General features: G+C 37.8%; 1 protein-coding gene across 1 annotated transcript; it reads right to left on the bottom strand.

Moving 5' to 3' along the window:
- Window positions 1-1,593: 1,593 nt before the first annotated feature.
- LOC113009205 (regulator of G-protein signaling 5) lies at window positions 1,594-14,344 on the bottom strand. Its single transcript, XM_026147391.2, has 5 exons — window positions 13,489-14,344; window positions 12,742-12,855; window positions 11,027-11,088; window positions 4,809-4,975; window positions 1,594-3,318 (listed from the first exon to the last, which is right to left on the bottom strand). The coding sequence occupies exons 1-5, from the start codon at window positions 13,530-13,532 to the stop codon at window positions 3,154-3,156; spliced, it is 552 nt and encodes a 183-aa protein (XP_026003176.1). The 5' UTR covers window positions 13,533-14,344; the 3' UTR covers window positions 1,594-3,153.
- Window positions 14,345-18,996: the final 4,652 nt, after the last annotated feature.

The raw sequence follows: 18,996 nt of genomic DNA, 5'->3' as shown, positions 1-18,996 counted from the left end.
CCTGAACTAAGGCCTTGAAAAACACATTTTTCCCCCTTTTGTTTTATATCAACTATATATCTATTTATATCTATATCTATATCTTTTTGGATTTATGCTCCAACTATTTGATAGGAAGGTGCTACAACCAAGCTAGCAGATATTTGAAACAATGCTTAGGCCCACAACAGGTTCCGTATGTATAACTTAAAAAAGAAAAACCAAAATGACAATTTAAAGACAGATGTTTCCTCTTTTATAAGAGATACAGAACACTAGAAAGAGTACTTGCCTTATCTCCATTCAGAGCATCATGGATTTCACTGTTCAGAAAATCTGTACACGTTTAGATATTTACATGTATAAATAAATACATCTTCAGGAATTGTGTGCATATATATTTTTATGTGATTGACTCCAAAACGTACATGCAAGCTACATCCAATAATGCATTGTCAGCACCATTAAAGCCCTTATTGATTTTAATTTTGTTTAATTTTTTTCTATGATGCTGATTGATGACTTCTCACTCTTCAGGTTATGACACCAGACTGGCTAATCTGTGCCATCATGAATCCTTGTCATTTCTCTTTAAACCTGAAAGGAATCTTTGTCAATTTGGTGGTCCGATGCATTTCATAATAACACATTTAGAAATTCAGATAAGCTGAAAAAGTAGAAAATATATCACGCCTGATGTCCAGATCGGCACAATTTTTAGTTTTTCTTTTTTCTTTTGTGATATATTTGAATTTTTGGGAACAATAAGGACTTATAAATGCTGATTATATAATTATATTTCTGTTGGTTATTACATAAATCAAGAGTAAATATCATCACACTCAACGATTGCTACATTTAACTAAATGCATATATCATAGACACTTCAACATTACACACCAACACCAAATCCAACATTACATCTCATTGTAGCATAGTCTTGTGTAAGTTGGTGAATACTCTTAAGGATAGAAGAGTGACAAATAACTTGTGATTGAATGTATAAAATGTAGTCTGAAACAGGAAAGTACATATAAGGTTGGCTTTATCAACTGATATTGCATATATTTTTGAATTTGTAATGCTGCTATAAATGTTGCTAACATTACACTTTGATTTTAGGATTTAACTGTGCTCCATTCTTTATCATAAGATCATTCTCATTAGCCACTTGAGGGATTGTCTAGTGCTGAAAACATGCAAGATCAGTTTCCCATGTTTTTCAAAAGTAAATTTACACTAAAAGCAGATCTGGACCTTTTTATTGACTTGGCTTGCATACATACAGTACAGCTTTGGTGTTGTGACATGGGAAAAAGATCTTTCTTTGTATGAAACCACTGTTCTGTTTACTTCTATTTATGAGATTCCCTCCTACTTGATTTTCCCATCTTAGCAACTTGCACTTAAGTGGTAGACAAGGAGCTCCACCACTTAGCCAACTAGCCAGCACTGTCCTCAAGGATGGCTCACACAGGATACATTACAATCAAAAGGTTGGGTGTAGTGAAAATCCACATTTTTATATCTATGTGAGGGTGAGATAACAGACCAGAACCAAAATAGAAAATAGGTTATGTGATAAATATTAGTCATGCATTGATAGTACTCCACTATGTGAGATATTCTTTTATTAAAAAGACAAAGTATTTGGTCCATGCTACAAATTATTCAGGCAATCAACTGATTCAAAACAACCAACTGTTTTACTGCCGTTCCACTTTAATTTCCCTTTGTTTTACCTTTTAAAAAGTCATTTGCTCTACTTTCCATGCAATAAGGTCTTAAGGGGGGGAAATCACAAAACACTTCACATATCACAGTCACATCTTTCTGGATAAAACTTTAATGTCTTCTAAAATGATTTAACATTGTTGTACATTTAAGGTGAATCTTGAGGTTTTTTAATAAAAGCAAAACTGCAAAATGTTTTTCATCGTCTTATCTTAAACTTGTGACTTGGTTTACAGTTTTTCTTTCTTTTGAAAACACTCACTATGTAACCACTGAGCGGTAGGGAAACTTGAAACAGGCACTACTCCATTTCAAAGTAAAAGCTGTGTCTTGTCACTTTTGCTTTCAAGGCAAACAGTCTATGTTTCCGGTATGGGTCACACTGTTCAGAGTTTCACAACTGCATAATGAGTAATTGGTGAGTGTTTGAGGCCAAGTCGGCGCCATGCATGTATTCATGTTGGAACCGCAGCAATATACTATTGACCAAAGATATGGAAGGAGGTTATTGGTGCAGCAATTTATAGCTCTTTGCAACTAATGTCATTTAGCAACGGAAAGCAATACCAATGCGTGTGGTTAGATTTTAGTGACTAGGCCTTAGCAATCGATTTAATAATGACTGTTAGCAACCTCCAGCAACTTCTTTGTACAACTACAGTAGGGGAATACTCATTTTTCTCCAGTTACTCAGCTTTATAGATTTGGAATGCCTTAGTTTTTCAGACCAAATGGAGCAGGTCAGAGACAATAAACTTCTCATCTTCTTCCTCCATCTCTTTTACTTTTTCATGCTACCACCATGTGTCAAAAGTGCATGGTAAACAATGGGGCCCAGCTTACACATAATGATAAATCTGTCTGACAAAGTTCCAACACTGTGATGCAAGTAGTAAGTATATGTTAGGTTATGTTTATAAGGGATTTTTTCAAAAGAATGATTTTCAAATCCCAAACTGAAGAACTAACTTTCTGACCTAGTTAAAGATTTGTCTGGTTTCCATAGAGATTACTTTTACATGTTTTGATATAGATTTAGTGTGTATATTGGTGTGTGTTGGTGCATCCCTGTACTTTTTTCAAAGGAAATTTTGATTTACATTTGAGGTCATGCTAGGAAACCATCAAGTTTAAGAGTCCAAATTTAGGAACGTGCGTGTGTGTGCGGGGGTGGGTGGGTGGAAAGGTGGGGCTATTTCAAAAGGCATTTTTTTCACTTTAGCTGAATTCAAAATGTAATTTTGAAATGTAATATCTATGACATTCACAATTTGGATTTTGGAAAACAAAAGTCTTCCAGATTATAGTTTGCACACACACACACACAGTAGTTTATTATAAATATTTAATCGAAATTCTTCATTAGTTTTCTTTTTTTCAAACCATCTAGCTACTGTTTAAAATCTCCCCACCTACCCACCCCTGCCCTAGCTACTCAATTTAGTTGACCAGGAGCTCCTGGTACTGCTCAGACCGGAGGAAACGGCCAAAGGAGTCTTTCTCCATGAGGGCATAGATCCTCTTCTGGGCCAGGTCAAAGGTTGAAGGGGAAAGCTCCACCAAGTTCCTCAGGGTCACATCCTTGGTGAAGTGGTCAATATTGACCTGTTAGAGAGATTTAAGACAAAAAACCAAAATTCTCTCAGAAGCAAGTAAAACTAGGATAAATAAGAGAAGTTGATATAAAATACGGGTGAAAATACGAGTAATATTTTAATATGTTAGCACTAACAGGCAGGCATCTGTTTCTATCTAGTCTAACCTCTCATGCAAATATGTTTGCCAAGACGGTAACAGCAATAACCTGAAATTTTACACTTAAATGTGATGTCACAGAGGCTACAGTCTTTGTTATTTCTAATTTTATAAGGTCATTCTGATCAAAAAGGTAGATCTTATGAAATAAAAACAAGTATTTCTAAAACTTGTTCACTCAAAACTCACTTGGAAGACTCAGTCATGGTTTTCTCCATGTTAGTTACGGAGTGTACCAATGGTGATAAAAGCAACAGATAAATGATTCTTCTTTCTCTTTGTTGCAAAAGAGAAGAATTACCACTGTTCCAAATGCTGGATTGATTCTCAGTTTTAAAAAGTTTGGTTATAGAAGGCTGATGAATATTATGCTTTTGTTTCTAAATAATGCAATTTGAATTCTGCCTCTAACCAATTTTATATATATTATATACAGCTCTCTGTGGAGTGATTGCTAATCTAGGGTGCTATGTGTTTTGGTTGTCATTCTCCTGCTTTTTGTTTTTTAACTTTTCTTTTATTATTTTCAGAAGTTACTTAATCATTCTTAGCCTGGTTTGATGGATTTTCCTTAAGTGGCCCAAACACGCAAAGATTAAAATATGCAAAAAAGTTGTGCAGTTGTACCAATGCTGCAAATATTTGTACATTAAGGCTGTTCTGAGTCAAATTTAACCTGTATCTATTTAGATCCACCAGTATGCCTCAAATTGTGGCAAACAATGTTCTTAGTCAGTCTTGAAACTGTGAACCTGTGGACTGTGGAAGGCAGGCAGAGCACAGAAAACCCACACAGGCGGGGGAGAAGTTACAAACACAGAAACGACCCAGCCGAGTTTAAAACCAGGAAACTTCTTGCTGTTTTGGGATAGCACTATTAACTCCACCATGCTGCCTATATCATTATTAAGTATAAAATAATGTTAATATAAAATGATATAATTTAACGTAATGAATTATATTAATAATTGAAGGTTGTAGCGATGGTACTTTGGCATTGTGAAATCAAAAACAAATTCACTCTCAACTTAGGATACAGGATTAATGAGTCATTTAATAATGTCAGATAAACTATTTTTACATTCCAAACAGATCTGTGCTTTGGAATTCAGCATAGACAGTCATTATGGAAATCTTGTCCTGGGTCAGTTTGACCTGGAACATACTGTGAACACATGAAATACTTAGAGTATGGAGAGTGTTAAAGTAAGAGGTCAAGCATCAGTTTCCACTTTGTGAAACAAGCAATGTATGATTAATTTGAAGATTAACTATCTATCATCTTTATGAGGCTGAGCTGATGAAAGAGTAGGGATAGGGAAGTGACATGAGTGCCTGACCTCTCTGGGTCCCTCAGACTGGATAAAGTCTTCGTAGATCTTCTTTGCCTTGGCAGCCATCTTCGCTGGGTTCTTGGTCTTCTTGAAATCCTCACAGGCCATCCAGAACTCGATGTTCTCATCACTGAACTCAGACTGCAGGAAGCTACGGAAGGCAGACAGACCATCTGATAGAGGGAGACACGACAGAGAAGGTCATGAACTGATATGTTATAGGATACAGACTCACAGGTTGTTATCAAAATCTCTCTCCTGGTATGCACTTCACTGAGGAAATATGTTGGCAATTGTAAGCTTCAGTTAAGTTACAGTGACAGTCTAAGTCAAACTAAACATGATTTGAGTATATCCGTTACACTTCAAACATGGCTCAAGAATATGGGTAATGTCATATTCCCGCAAAGACTACAAAGTTAAAACTGGAAATGAACACCATACAAAACGCATCTTATTTTGAAATGGGTTCCAAGTTTGTCACTTAATGAAGAGACTTTCAATTTACTAACGATACAGAGGAGTCAGCTGTTAAGGTGAAATGTCAGAACAGTACAAAAGGATCTCTGCAAATCACAGTATTATATCATCAACCACTGTGCTTATTAACAGCTTTTGTCTACAAAAAGGGACTAATTAGAGAATAGCTTACATACAGCAATGTAGAAAGAAAGGGACTTACATGTGCTATAATGTATCATTTCTTTTTATTTGATGACTGTACGTAAAAAAACAAACAAACAAAAAATAAATAAATTAAAGGAACAGAAAGTCATTCTAGCAATGGTGACATTGATAAGGAACACTGATAACAAAAACAAAGAAAAAAACTCAACATGGGTTGTTCTGAGTCCACCATTAATATAACTTGTGAGAAAACTGTTTGCGTCCAATGAAAAAATAAAGACTTCTGTTTTTATTCAGTTTGCAGGGCTCTAGAGTGCGACCAATTTGGTCACAAATGCGACCAAATTTTTCAGTGGTGCGACTAAAAACAAAATATTTGGTTGCACCTGTGCGACCAACTGTTCGGGTAGCAAAAAAACCCCCCAAAAAACTGCAACCTTCCCTGTGGTCAACAACAGACACACATTTTGCCCCTATCGTGGACTAAACCAATCAGAGATAGTCAGGGGCGGGATTTCTCTGATTGGCCGTGGTCCAGTTGAAAGTGCAGGTGGCAGTGGGAGGTGAGTAGCTTGAATAAAGCGATATCAATTAATTAAATCCTGAATCGACTTTTAAATATAACTGTGTTTTGCCAGAAACGCCAGATTCTCAGATTAAAGCTCACAAAACCATTTCAACAACAACCAAACAGCAGATGAGAGCAGGTACACGGATTCCACACAAAGACGTAAACACAGACCCGACGCATCAGAATCAACTTTGTCTTTCTCGGCTTTCTCACCCGACGGCCCGTAGACGGACACGCTGTCGGAGCTTAGCGGTTCTGATGCGTCCGGTCCGCGCTGTGATTATGTCTTTTTTGCGCTGATTCTGAGCTGCAGGTTTTGTCTCTCTCCAACCAAAATTCACTGAGCCAGCAGCAAAAGAAGCAGCAAACTGCGCTTCACATTTGATCAATGTCGTCATGAATTTTGCTGTTTTGCTTCCACGACTATTAAAATCACACTTCATGCACAGCTAGCACTCTCTCTATCTCTCTCTGTACTTCAAGAACAGTTTCCCGTCTCCAATCTCTGTTTTCTGTATTATTCATTCGCTTATTACCCACCAGTCTACTGTTGTTTACAGCGCTGTCGGCTGCTGTCTTTTTCTTTTCTTTTTCTTTTTTTCACTTGAATGACCTCCGACAAGAAAGCCTATTTTTTCTGTTGTTCAATACTGAAGTAATTTAAACTTTATATGCAGAACATTGTAGAATATTTTTAAGGTTATCTGCTATAAAAAGCCAGACCAGGAAAATCAGCTTCATGTTTTTCTGTGTTTTATTCTCAGTTACTTTCACACAAAGGCATCTGCTGTGATGTTCACAATTCTGATGAAGTCAGTACTGATAAATGATCAGAATTATAATATTTCTGACTGTCTGAGGCTAAATTGAATCGAATCGGGACTTTGAAAACCGGAATCGAATGGATTATAGAAATCAGTGATGATACCCAGCCCTAGTGAGCAGCCTAGGCACGACAGAAGTGGATGTAGCTGTAATAGGAAAAGAACTATTGCTAACTTTTCTTTTAAGTTAAGGCCTGATCCTTCTGAAATTCATAGCCAGTGCTCTGACACGGTGTCATCAATCTTTGAAAGCTGAAAAAGCACAGTGTATCCAGAAAAACACATTATATTATATAAATTATTATAAAATTTGTGTGCACCTAACTTTTTAAAGTTAGGCGTACCGGTACGCCCATGGCAAAAAGTTAGTCTAGAGCCCTGAAGTTTGTTATGGATGGCAGCCAAGACTTAGGAAAAGCTAATAATTTGGATTGTAGAGGAGAAACTCCTCCATTCCCAAGCAGCAATGTTTCGTGCTAAAAAATGTAGCCACTTAGGTTGTCTCTAAGAGCACATCCTCTCTAAAGTGACAGGATCTACTTATCAGCTCTTTAATGCTCTTTCATTTAAAAATGCTAAAATCCATGTGCAAACCCAGACACAGTCGGCAGTAATGACAGACTCTACTCTTGCAGAACAACACTCCTTGTCAAACAGTAGAAACTGTTTCCGAACAACTCAATGAGCACAAGAAATGGTTCAAAAGGAGTGTTGACTCAGCCTCTAGATTTTCCAAAGACTAATCCCACTGCATATTAACTGAAATAAGTCTGATCCACAAAGGCCCCAACCTTCAGCCCACAAGGCCCAAAGGATCTATTGCCAGAGTCCCAGAGTCATGGTTTTATGTATGAAAGACTGTTTTTTTGTTAATTTTCACTAAACTTGGGGAATCAAATGCAGGACAGAGATCCAAATGTTTAAGCTCACAATAGCACGTTTTTAGCTGATTCTGGTCTCTGTGGCTAATTTCCCACTAGACTGCTTTTGCAGAGCTGGGCTAAATTTTATGAAGGCTTAAAAAGACTTGTTAATACTTGAGAGCCTGTTGCTGCTCGCATATTAATGCCAAGTGACAGGTGTGTGCTGACTAGCTGTCTGCTGATTACTTCCTCACCCAAGTCACTGAACTGGACCTTTCAACCATGTTTGTGATGTTGGTGTCTTTTGTATGATTTTTCCCAAATTATTGTTATGTGACACATAAGTCTGTGGATGCAGCTTGTGCTAACTTTGCACACCTCCCCCTTGTCCAAATATGGACACTTCTGGCTCCCCCTGCAAAAAGCTGGCAGTGACATAAAACTAAGTCAGTGCTTCAAGGCTGTTTTTCTCAATGCAGTGGGTGATGTCACAGAGGCTATGTCAGTCTTTTGTATAATGTCTGTGGTTACTCCTCTACTTTCTGTTACCACACTCCAGGGAGAGGGTGACAACCATGCCGTCTTTTAGAAAAGGTCAGGCATTTTTCATGAATTAAATCCTAAACCCCCCACCACCCCCCACCAACCCCTCAATAACTGACCACTGTTGCTGTTTTTTTTTAGAAAAATATCAGTCCACCTATACTTTTCTAACTGCTACCTGTTTTCCATTTGTCATATGTCTGTTTTTCCCCTCCTGACTAAAACCATAATTAAAGCATTACATAGCAGACACCTCAGTTTCAAAAGCCTTTATTTGACAAATGAAACTGCCAATGTTACACATTCCATGTCTAAATAGGACTTTACATGATTAAGAAGCTGACAGAATTAATGTAAACTGTGCCTAGATTACAATGCATTTCTGTTGTTACTGATTAAAAGCGGATGGATGGTGTATGTTATTTAGTGGGGCTTTACCTCATACCTTTAAAAAAAAAAATCCACAAACAATTTAAAAAAAGCCCCCACAACTTTATAAACATTTAGACAACTACCTTTCAGGAATGTCAAAAAGTAACAAATTGATTATTTATGGACAAATATAAAAGCACTTTGGTTATCACAAAATAATTATCCAAACTAAAGCTTGATAAAACAGCCACTCATTTCCCCGAAGGCCATTGTAGCTCAACACAATGCCTGCAAAAGGTCCCATTGTCTATACAGGCATATGCTGCAAATGATAAGCTTTCTGCTGCGGCCTCAGGCCTTTATCTTCAATCTAAATGGCTAGCTTGATTAAAAATAGCTCAGAGTCCTAATCAAGTTGTTGCTTTTTCTTTTTTTGTCTTTTTTGGAACGAGTACAAGGGCACACAAAAAGCAAAGCGCACATGCACAGGCACAAGTTTGTAAATGAGAGCTGCAGCGACCAAAGAACACAGCCTCGTGTTTAGTGTTTGTGTATCTGCCTTTGACTCGATACTCATGAAATTAGTTTTATTAAGCTCCAGTGAACCTTCTTGCTGATAGCAAGTGAATTATTCAGCAACACGTTTAAAAACAAAACCCCTAAAAATGAAATTACTGTAATTTAAACCAAAATACTATGCCACCAATTAAACCCTTTTTATGTCAAGTGTAATCTTTTTTTCCTTTTTTACAGGTAGTTATGCATTATGTATTTTCTTCATAATATTGACTGTTGTGCGAGGGCGTTGGTGGTGGGGTTGTGGGGGGCAGAGTGTATCTCTGTGCATGAGAGAAAATAATTCATTTACAATCCCAGGGGACTTAACAAGGAAAAGCCATAAAGACTAATGTTAATGCAAAATATCATGTAGATAAATAATCACGGTGTGACAGTTTGCGGCAACTGTGCAATAAATCAGTGCTGCTGGAATCACTTAGACTGCTCCCTAGAGATGTAACCAAAACACCCATAACCTTCCTGGGCTGGTATACACATTTATTCAAGCATACAAACACTGGAGGAACGTACATCTCTCTGCCCCAGACGGTGCTGAAGGAGCCACTTAGAAAGGTTCATTGCCACTCCACTGAGCTCGGTAGAGGAAATGGTTCTCTGTTCACGTATCAGCAACATCTGTATCTAGGGTTTGTTTTAATGCGCAGGGGCCACCTAAGTGACTTATTAGCTGGGGAGTTTACACGTAGTACTAAATACCGCTAACCATTAGAGTTAATCATCAGTCTTGCAGGCTCTCAGGCTTTCTGTTCACTTTGCGAGGTAAACAGCCGAGCCAGAAATTGAGTGTTTGCTGCGCATAGTGACTGTAAATATTCCTTTCCCTTCTTCTTACATTTTTCAGCATCTATGCCAAAAACTCTCTTTATATAACTCTGTCCCCTGCAAACTATTTCATTATGTGTATTATGTGTTTTTTTTGGATAGATATATAATTAGATAAATGCATTTTATCCCCTTTTTAAAGATTTAAAGATGTTATATAAAGGTTTTTTTATTCATATTTCACCAAGCTCCTGCTACCCATAGTGTACTGTAAACCCATGCAGAGTGAGCACATAATATTGGATGAGATAAAGATCAAAACCTTATCGTCACCATCTCTCTTATCCAATTAAAACACCATGGCCACATGTAGGTCTTAAGCACACACGTTTGCTGTCATGGAAACCAAAGCCTGCTAGCTGTACTGTTTCTGTTTAAACTGTCTTGCAGACAGACACCAGACCTCAAAGAAGGCATGTTTTCACCCTTTGACACTGATTAAAGTTAAACTACAATGATAGCTCTTACATAATGGAAATGACAGCTTTGGACAGAAGAAAATAATGATGTTCTTCAGGCTTCTCTATGAGTACAACAAAGCAAATTCACTGTGTGGTGCACGTAAAAGGGTAACTTTACTTGGAAAATGTTCAATTTTGGGATTTCAGAAAGCAGAATTGTTGGTGTGCATTTCTGGCTTTGCTGTTACATAAACTGAAAGACGTGTGAGGTCCAATATCAAGAAGCAACAACTTTCTTTTTTTTTTTTTTGAAAAAACACTTTAGAGACCAAACACTTTTTAGTAACAGCCACATCCACCTATTCATGCGGTGCTTTACTTAACACCCTTTCTATCTGCCACACACACATTTATAAGGAGACGTCAGGGGCACTACTTGAACATGTGTACTGGAGGAGACCTTCCAATCCACTCCAACTTCTCGAGCCACAGATGTCACATAAAAAAATAAAACTCAGCCTTTTACAAAAAATAGGCAACAACAAGAAACGCAACAAAACGTTCAGCTTGAGCTTTCTGGTTAAGAAAGTGTAAGTGTGAGAAATAGAGAGGGTTGACTTACAGCTGTTGTTCAGGACCCGGTCCAGACTCTCACGCCATTGAGAAGCCTCTTCAGGAGCAGGCCTGTGTGCACAAAAACACCTCTTTTCAGTCAGGAGGAAAAACAGTGTAAAACTTACCTCAGGAGCTAAGAAGGCTTTCTTTACGGTCTTTAGCTGCCATGTTGTTAGTGCTTGAAGCTTACAATTTAAACTGCAAAAAAACAGTTATTAAGGTAAACTTATGGTACAAAACTGCTTCCCGCACAATGCAGAGACTGCTAAGTGGCAGTAAAGGTAAAATGTATGTATTTATTAATAATCAGGAAACATTTCAGCCTTCTCACTGAATAACTGTACAGACACCTTTGTACATGAGTGCTGATCCAACCCAAAACAATCCTTGACTTTGAGAAATCTCACTCAGACTCTTTTTTTAAAGCAGCCGGTTAGACGTAGATCGTTGTTGATCAACACAGGTGTTAATAATCACAATAATTAAGGCTCAGACCTAAAAAAAAATGCTTCTTTAATTCTTTAGTGTTTGCCTTGTTTTCCTTTGAAAATGGTTGGGGAAAATAAAAATGACTGTCAACAGACACCAAGTAAACCTCTGATGAACTGTTGCCAGACAGCTTCAGAAAACAGGCTATAAATATTCAAACACATTGTATTGTACTGTATTGTCCTTGTCTGAAAAAAGCCAGATGAAAGCTTTTGAACTGAGTTTGCACTATAAGATTTCACATTTCTGCAGAGGAAAAATAGACCGTCTATGTCTGAATCTTTCCCCGTCATTTCCACTGAGCTCCAACTTTAAACTCATTCAAAGTGGACTTTTATTAAAGAAATTGGACAAAGAAGTCAGATTGTGAAACAATGCTGCCTTCCAGTCACCTTTTTAGGGAGCATTTCCAAAGCAGCCTGCTTTTTTTTTATGGGGGAAAAATAGTTGGAATAGCTAGTGAGTGACACCCAATCTGTATCTTTAAAAAAAAACAAAGGAAAAAAAGTGTGCTTCAGAAAAAATGAGGGTTAAGAATAAATAATAAGAATTCAAACCAAAGCTTACGGAATAACGAAACATAAATTCGATTTTCTCGATGATATAAGAAAAAAAATGGAGTTCTGACAGCTCAGGCAGGAGAGCTGCTGCGACTGCTGTCAGCCAAACTAAACAAAAAGGTCAAAGGAGCTGCAAGACAAATTTATAATAAATAAACCCAAATAAAGCTTCTGCCACAGCCACATAAACCTTCCTCAAAGCTACACTGTGGCTGGTTTTTAGGTGGTAAAAAAAAAAAAAATCATCATGCTTTTACTGACACAAGTCAAGGTCTTTCTAGTCTAGTTATGCTACAATTTATTTAAAACATTTTCCATTATGTTAAAAACAAACATTAAAGGCAAAAGTTTCCCTTACAACACCAAAAGTCTAGGTGTACAGTAACAGAAGACAAATAAACACAAAAAACCGGCATAATTTAGCATCTCATACATATTTTTCCACTACCACAGTCTGTTCAAGGCAATGCATTTGAAATCTCAAGCTTTGTACCGTCACACTCCCAACGTCTGAGCCCACTCAATGTCTGGGGAGGTTTCACTTGATCTCCACATCTTGTACCTGCTTGGGGCTCTGTTCTCCCGCTTTACCATCAATTATCTGGTTAACAGATAATCAGGAAAATACTACCCACATCACAGACATTCAGCCCTCGGAGGGAAAAACACTCACTTCTGGAGCTTCTCCGGTTTCTTTTCAGTCTTCTCAGGGTAGGGGATGATGAGGTCGATGGCATTTTCCGGCTTCTGCAGTAAGACTCCTAATTTCGACTTGATCTCCTTAGCCCTGAATGACAGAAAGAAGAACGGGACAACAACGCGTTAACATCTAACAGTCCGGTCCAGATGCTTATCAAATTGTGACACTGTGATAAGTGTCATCCTCTAACCAGAGTAGTATATTTGAACAGGACACTGACATTACACTCACAAGTAAAAATCTGCTTTAACAATCAGTGTAACACAGCTTCAGAAATAAAGCTGCTAAAACTGTTAAAAAAAAATAAGTCAGGAACAAAACCTAAAATCCAGGTCTTGTTTTTATTTTAGTATTTACCACACTTTTTTTTTCTCTTTCTCTCATTAAGCAACATGCCTGACCTCCTTCAGTGTTTGAATGCTTAAGCAATACACTATTCATCTGTAAAACAATAAAAGCTTTAAAACAAGTCATGTACATTATTCTCTGTGTCAAAAAGCCTGTTTAAAAATAATTTATAGGAGGCAGAAAATAGACCACAAAAGTAAAAACTCATAAAGTGAACTTCTTTTTGCTTTAAAGTGCTTTCCAGTGCATACTGTTAACTTTAATGGCACAGAACTCCCACAAACAGGTTACAAAGCTTAGTCAAACTTTGCGGGATCCAAACCACATCACAGCAACACACTATTAAGATGTAAGCAATGATTCAGTACTCACCTTTCGAGGCAGGTTTGGGGTAAAGCGGCTAATCCTTTGCACATTTTCCAGTGCTTTCAATTGCAGTAAAGAACAAATTCAGTTTTCCTGTTAACCCACAGTCACTCCAGGGTTCCTTTTCCTTTCTGACTCTGCCTTTCAGCACATAGGGAGTTTTATACAGATGCCTTTTGGGCTGCGGGCCAACAGCTAAGCCAATCAGACTGGAATGTGTACTGCACGGGTAGCCTGGCTGAGGAAGGGTGGGTTTTCAGATGTGAATGGCTCTTTGCTTTGAGGTTTTAATTAACTGGTCCAGATACAGAAAGGAACATTAGATTTCACTGATTTAAAGTTTATGTAACAGGGATCTGAAGGTGCTAATCACGGTGTGGTTCCCATCTTGTCAGTGTGTTTATTTTATTTGCAGTGATGCATTTGAAAACAGTTCTTCTGGATTTTGTATTTATAGTTCCTGTTATATTTGTTAGTACCAATTTGTTTTCTGATCCTATTTACAGGATGGTTTTTTTTTTACCATTTTACACATTTCTTTTAATCTGACACATGAGCGTGGCTAAGAGTGAATGTGTTTACAGTTCAATTGAGTTCTTTTTGTATATCACAAGTCACAATAACAGTCTGCTCAAGGTGCTTTATGTTTGAAAAACCCCCACAATAATACACTATGCTATTGTTTAAAACTATAAAACTATAATGTATAACTTAACTGCGACTGAAGTTTGATGCTAAGTATGAGCTAATGTTTAACTTGTTTTGTTCCAGTTAATTGTGTCAGCTGTGTATACATAGACTTTTTTTAAAAAAGTCACTTTATTTGGCTTTTCCCCGCCCAATGTACTGAGCAAAGAAGAAAGAAAAAAGGCAAATGTACACATTAGTTATAAAGGTATTTTTTGATTCATGTCGGGCTATTGGGCTAATTTTGATTACAAACAAAAATCTGCAAAACTGTTGTTATTTTTAACCAAATTGAACTTTTCAATTTATTGAGTATTAATAGTTTAAAGCCATTTATATGGATATCTGAAACCCCAATCTGGGACTTTTGTAGGCTTGACTTGCTGTCACCAGAAACTCTAAATTGAAGAAGCTAAAAGAGAGCCTTCATCAATTTTCATCTTTTGACTGACATATTCCAAGTTCCAAAGTCTGTAATTCTAACTTCTAGTATGGTAGTTCTGTCCCCACTGCTCCATATTATAGCTTACCCTGCGACTCAACATTTTTAATTACAGATCATTTGCTCATTTTGTTTATTGTTGTTTTATGTCACACAACTGACTGTGCTGTCTAAATTACAACCGACCAACTGCGTCTCCTAAAAATTGCATATATACATAACGGCAATAAATTGTTTACCCAGTTACATTTACTGGGCAATGTACATCTATTTGCTGCCTGGGTTAAGCTGCGCCTCATTAATTATCTGCATCAGAGTAGACATGGTGGCTGAAATGCATGACTCATGTACATAGCAATCAACTCTCTCACTTGAGAGCAAGATTTACATCCTGGCTCGAAGACACCCGTACTTTGGCAGATGCTGTGCTGCTTTCTGCAGAAGTATGAACTCAGCTTTAACCAGATTTGACCAGAAATTTGATCAGAGATAATGCTTCTCTGAAAGAAATTATGACCACTAAAAAATCCTGTATCTGACTTGCACATAATGCAAATGCAGTAGCCAGTTTTCTGGCTGAATATTCCTCTGATTATTTATAAATATATAAGAATAAATGCTCACAGTGCCACATGTGCTCACTCTCTGCAGATTCACTGCAGAAATACATGCAGTTTTGAAAAATAGGCACTTAAGTTAAGGTTAGAAAGGTTAGTGGGGTTTACTTAAAGGTAAGCATGCCATCCGTCTTTTTTTATACACTAAGTATAACTTGGTCATAATTATTGTTTTCCTCAAAATCAATTTAGCTGTAAATGTTATTTTCACAAGGCTGCATTGGACTGGGAGACGGTGACAGTTTTCTCTAATCTTGTACATTCCACTGAGTCACACAATATGGTGCGATGACAACTTCAGGGTTAAGTGTTAATTCACACATTGAGCGTCCTTAAATGTCCTTCAACCATGACGCATTCATCGATTCAGTCTGATTCATCCCAAAAGATTTTGCAGCTTCTAAAATGTCGTTCTACATCTGTTTTACTGTTTGAACAATTGCAAGCTTAAGATTATTTTCAGAATATCAGTGAGTAAATGCACCATTCCTTTTAGTAACTTCAGGGACAAAATACATTCTTGTAAATACTGCTTTTTAACATCTCTGTATATGGTAAACACAGCAGACTGAAAATTTTTTAACTTTGAAATCTATTTTCTCTTTTTTTTTTTGGCATGATTGGAAAAACTGCATGAGTATATGTACTCTTGATTGCTGTCAAATAAATACATCTATCTGTCTTGAAAATTAGTTTTCAGCTGTTACAGCACTTATTGAGCATTATATTGAATGTACTGCCCAAGGTCCAAAGAAGAAAATTCTGTTGAATGACTAAAGCATGATGTGGTCACAAGTTTTTCATTGACAATGTAAGCCACCTACATTTAATTGAGAAAAATAGTGATGAATTTCTTCATTCACATGCTGCTTGCCAGTGTTATAAAGGCCGGACATGTTATACGACCAATTCATTACAAAGATAGAGCCGACCAATCCGAATTCTCTCAAAGTTTTGATGCTGATCAAGATTCTAATCGGCAGCAGAAGTTATTAGAAAGCAATTATGAGGCTTCTGATTTTAAAATCTCATCATGAGCAGGTTATTGTACCAACTTTATTAACCTTAGTGTCATTACTCTTTTGTGCGGGCATTTAAGTCACTGCCTTGGGCCCCTTTAGAGCCAAATTTAAATCTCATTCTGAAACGTGACATGAGTGTAATACGTGCGACATGTGCGCTATAAGTTAATTTGTACCACTGAGCATACACGTAACTGAATACATATGCACTGACCTGCTTTGGAAAGGAGGAAGACAGTTCACTGTTAGCTCTCAAAGCTAACTGCAACAAACCTTTCCCCCAACAACGATCAAGGCTTGAATACTTATACTTAGTTTTTAACATACACGTGACTCACTGAATTGCTTCAGTTTACTTTTCTTACTTTGGTATTTGATTTTTTCTGCAGTAAAGAACACTGAAAGTAAACAGAGCTCAAAATTTGCTATGGTGATGAACCCCATGAGATGAAAATCTAAATATATGAGCCAGAACAGCCCTGGAAAATTTCTAGTTTCACACAGTTTAACACTAATAACAAATAAATAAACAGCCATTTTCCTAAGAACATTGAGACTGCTGAAAAAAGAGAGGTAGGGATTTCTCAAATGAGCCCGAGGTGCCCTCTGGACCATGATTTGCTGCTACAACAATGTAGTCAGAAGGCGTAGACTTCTGTACAGCCAGTGCTGTAGGCCAAACAAAGGAGGATGGTAAATTATGCAGCACTTGTTAAACTGAAATATCAGTCTGTCTTGGTATAGGTCAGGGGTCGGCAACCTGCGGCTCCGGAGCCGCATGCGGCTCTTTAGTCCTTATAGTGCGGCTCCGCGTGGTTTGGGAAAATAAATTAGAAGTATTTAGCTGAAGTGTAATTTATTTATGTTAGTTCTTTTTTAACTTGTAGTTCTAAATTGGAAGATTATTGTGATATTGAAATATAAAAATACAATTATATTCTATTATTTTTTCATTGCTCAAAATAAGCGTCACACTCGCGGAAGCCGGTGTACCCGCCGAAACGCCGTGCATTTATCGAGACTTTCAACCCCAGATAGGCCAATTATAGACCTTTGGATCCACATCATGTCAGCAGCTATTCTCCTCCGTGAACTATGTTAAAAACAAACACCGCTCACGCCTCACAGATGGCACCTTACAGTCCTGCGTAAAGATGAAAGTGACTTCGTACAGCCCCGATTTGCAGACGCTGTGCGCAGAGGTTCAGGAGTAGAAGTTCCATTGTAAACATACCACGGCAGACCCGACGCTGTTTGCATTGACCACTTTTCACACACAGTTGCTGTACGCATACAGCCGGCTGTAGCTTTTCAGCTCACAGCCCGACACATACCAACACAACAGCATAGATAGCACAGACGTTAAGGCGGTGAGGCGTGATTGCGGGTGCCGCTCAGGTGCGTCCGCCTCCCCTGCAGCGGCGCTGCAGAACACCCCCCGCCACACACATTAACCAGGTAAAATACATATTTAGGCAGAATTTTGCAAATATCTATTTTTCATCTTTTAGCAGCATAGTGCTTTTTTTCCAATTATTTTTTAAAAGTCAGGTCAAGGCTCCAAAAGCCCAAAGGCGATATAAGGGTAGCGGCTCACAACAGTTTTTGTTTGCTACATGGATCATTTTAGTTCAGCTGGGTGTCTTTCCTTTTGTTATATTTCTTTAAGAGTTCAAAATGTGTTAATTACATAAATAAAATGTAATTTTCTCATTAGCACTTCAAGGATTTCATAAGCAACACACCTTAGTTGTTCACACAAAGCATAAAGGTAAAAAACAATATATATAGTGTTATCTTCATTTTAGATGTCAAAAAGTATTTGCGGCTCCCAGTGTTTTTGTTTGCATGGAAACCGGGTCCAAATGGCTCTTTGGATGTGAAAGGTTGCTGACCCCTGGTATAGGTGTTTTTATTAAAATACCAAAAACATAGCATAACCTGGCACAGAGCTGTTTGTTGTCATTTTCTCAGTTTTTTGTTTAGTTTTTGAGCACTTTAAGCTGCATATTTGCTCTGAACTTTAAGAGGTTATGGTAAGGCAAAAAAATTTTAATTACTGTGTAGGAAAGCCTGTGTTAGTGTGAACTACATTACCCAGCAGCCTCTGGGCAGTGATGGGATTCATGGGACTTCTGAGGTAGATGGTCTTCGTTCGTTCCTGGGCTAACGATTGAGGAGAGAGCTACTGGGAAGGGAAGCAAATAGCCCATCCTGTATTTGTTGGGGATGGTGTGTGTCACATAAACGAGAGTTAATGTTCCATGCTTAAGATGTTTACCCTGCTACTTGTGTGTATTGGTTTTAGTTACCGTTAGCATATGTGCTAGTTAGTGATAGCTATGGCAGCCCAGTAAATGTGAACACTGTAAGAAGTGGTATCAGACTGATTTGTAGTGGAGGAATTTGTTGCCAGTTTCCTTAATCCTTAATCTTTAATCTGTATTCATGTTTTAATGTATACCCTGTTCTTAATCATAGAAACCACACCATATCATCCCTCCACATCCTCCTACTGTATGCCATACCTCCCTGTACCATCCATCTGATCGCCAATAAACTCCACCTGTGGTAATCTAATCCCTGGATGTCAGCCTCTCCTTCCGACCGAGGATAGTTACTATTGCAGCACCACCCAGCATTAAACTGACGTACACCATTCTGTACAAAGTGGTCCTTCGAGCCGGATATGCTGCACCTAAATGACATGGCTGCCTCCAGAGATCAGGATGATGCACGAAGTCCC

The sequence above is a fragment of the Astatotilapia calliptera genome, chromosome 17, assembly GCF_964374335.1.
Source record: "Astatotilapia calliptera chromosome 17, fAstCal68.1, whole genome shotgun sequence".
Classification (NCBI taxonomy): Eukaryota; Metazoa; Chordata; class Actinopteri; order Cichliformes; family Cichlidae; genus Astatotilapia; species Astatotilapia calliptera.
This window is presented reverse-complemented; position numbering and strand designations above follow the sequence as displayed.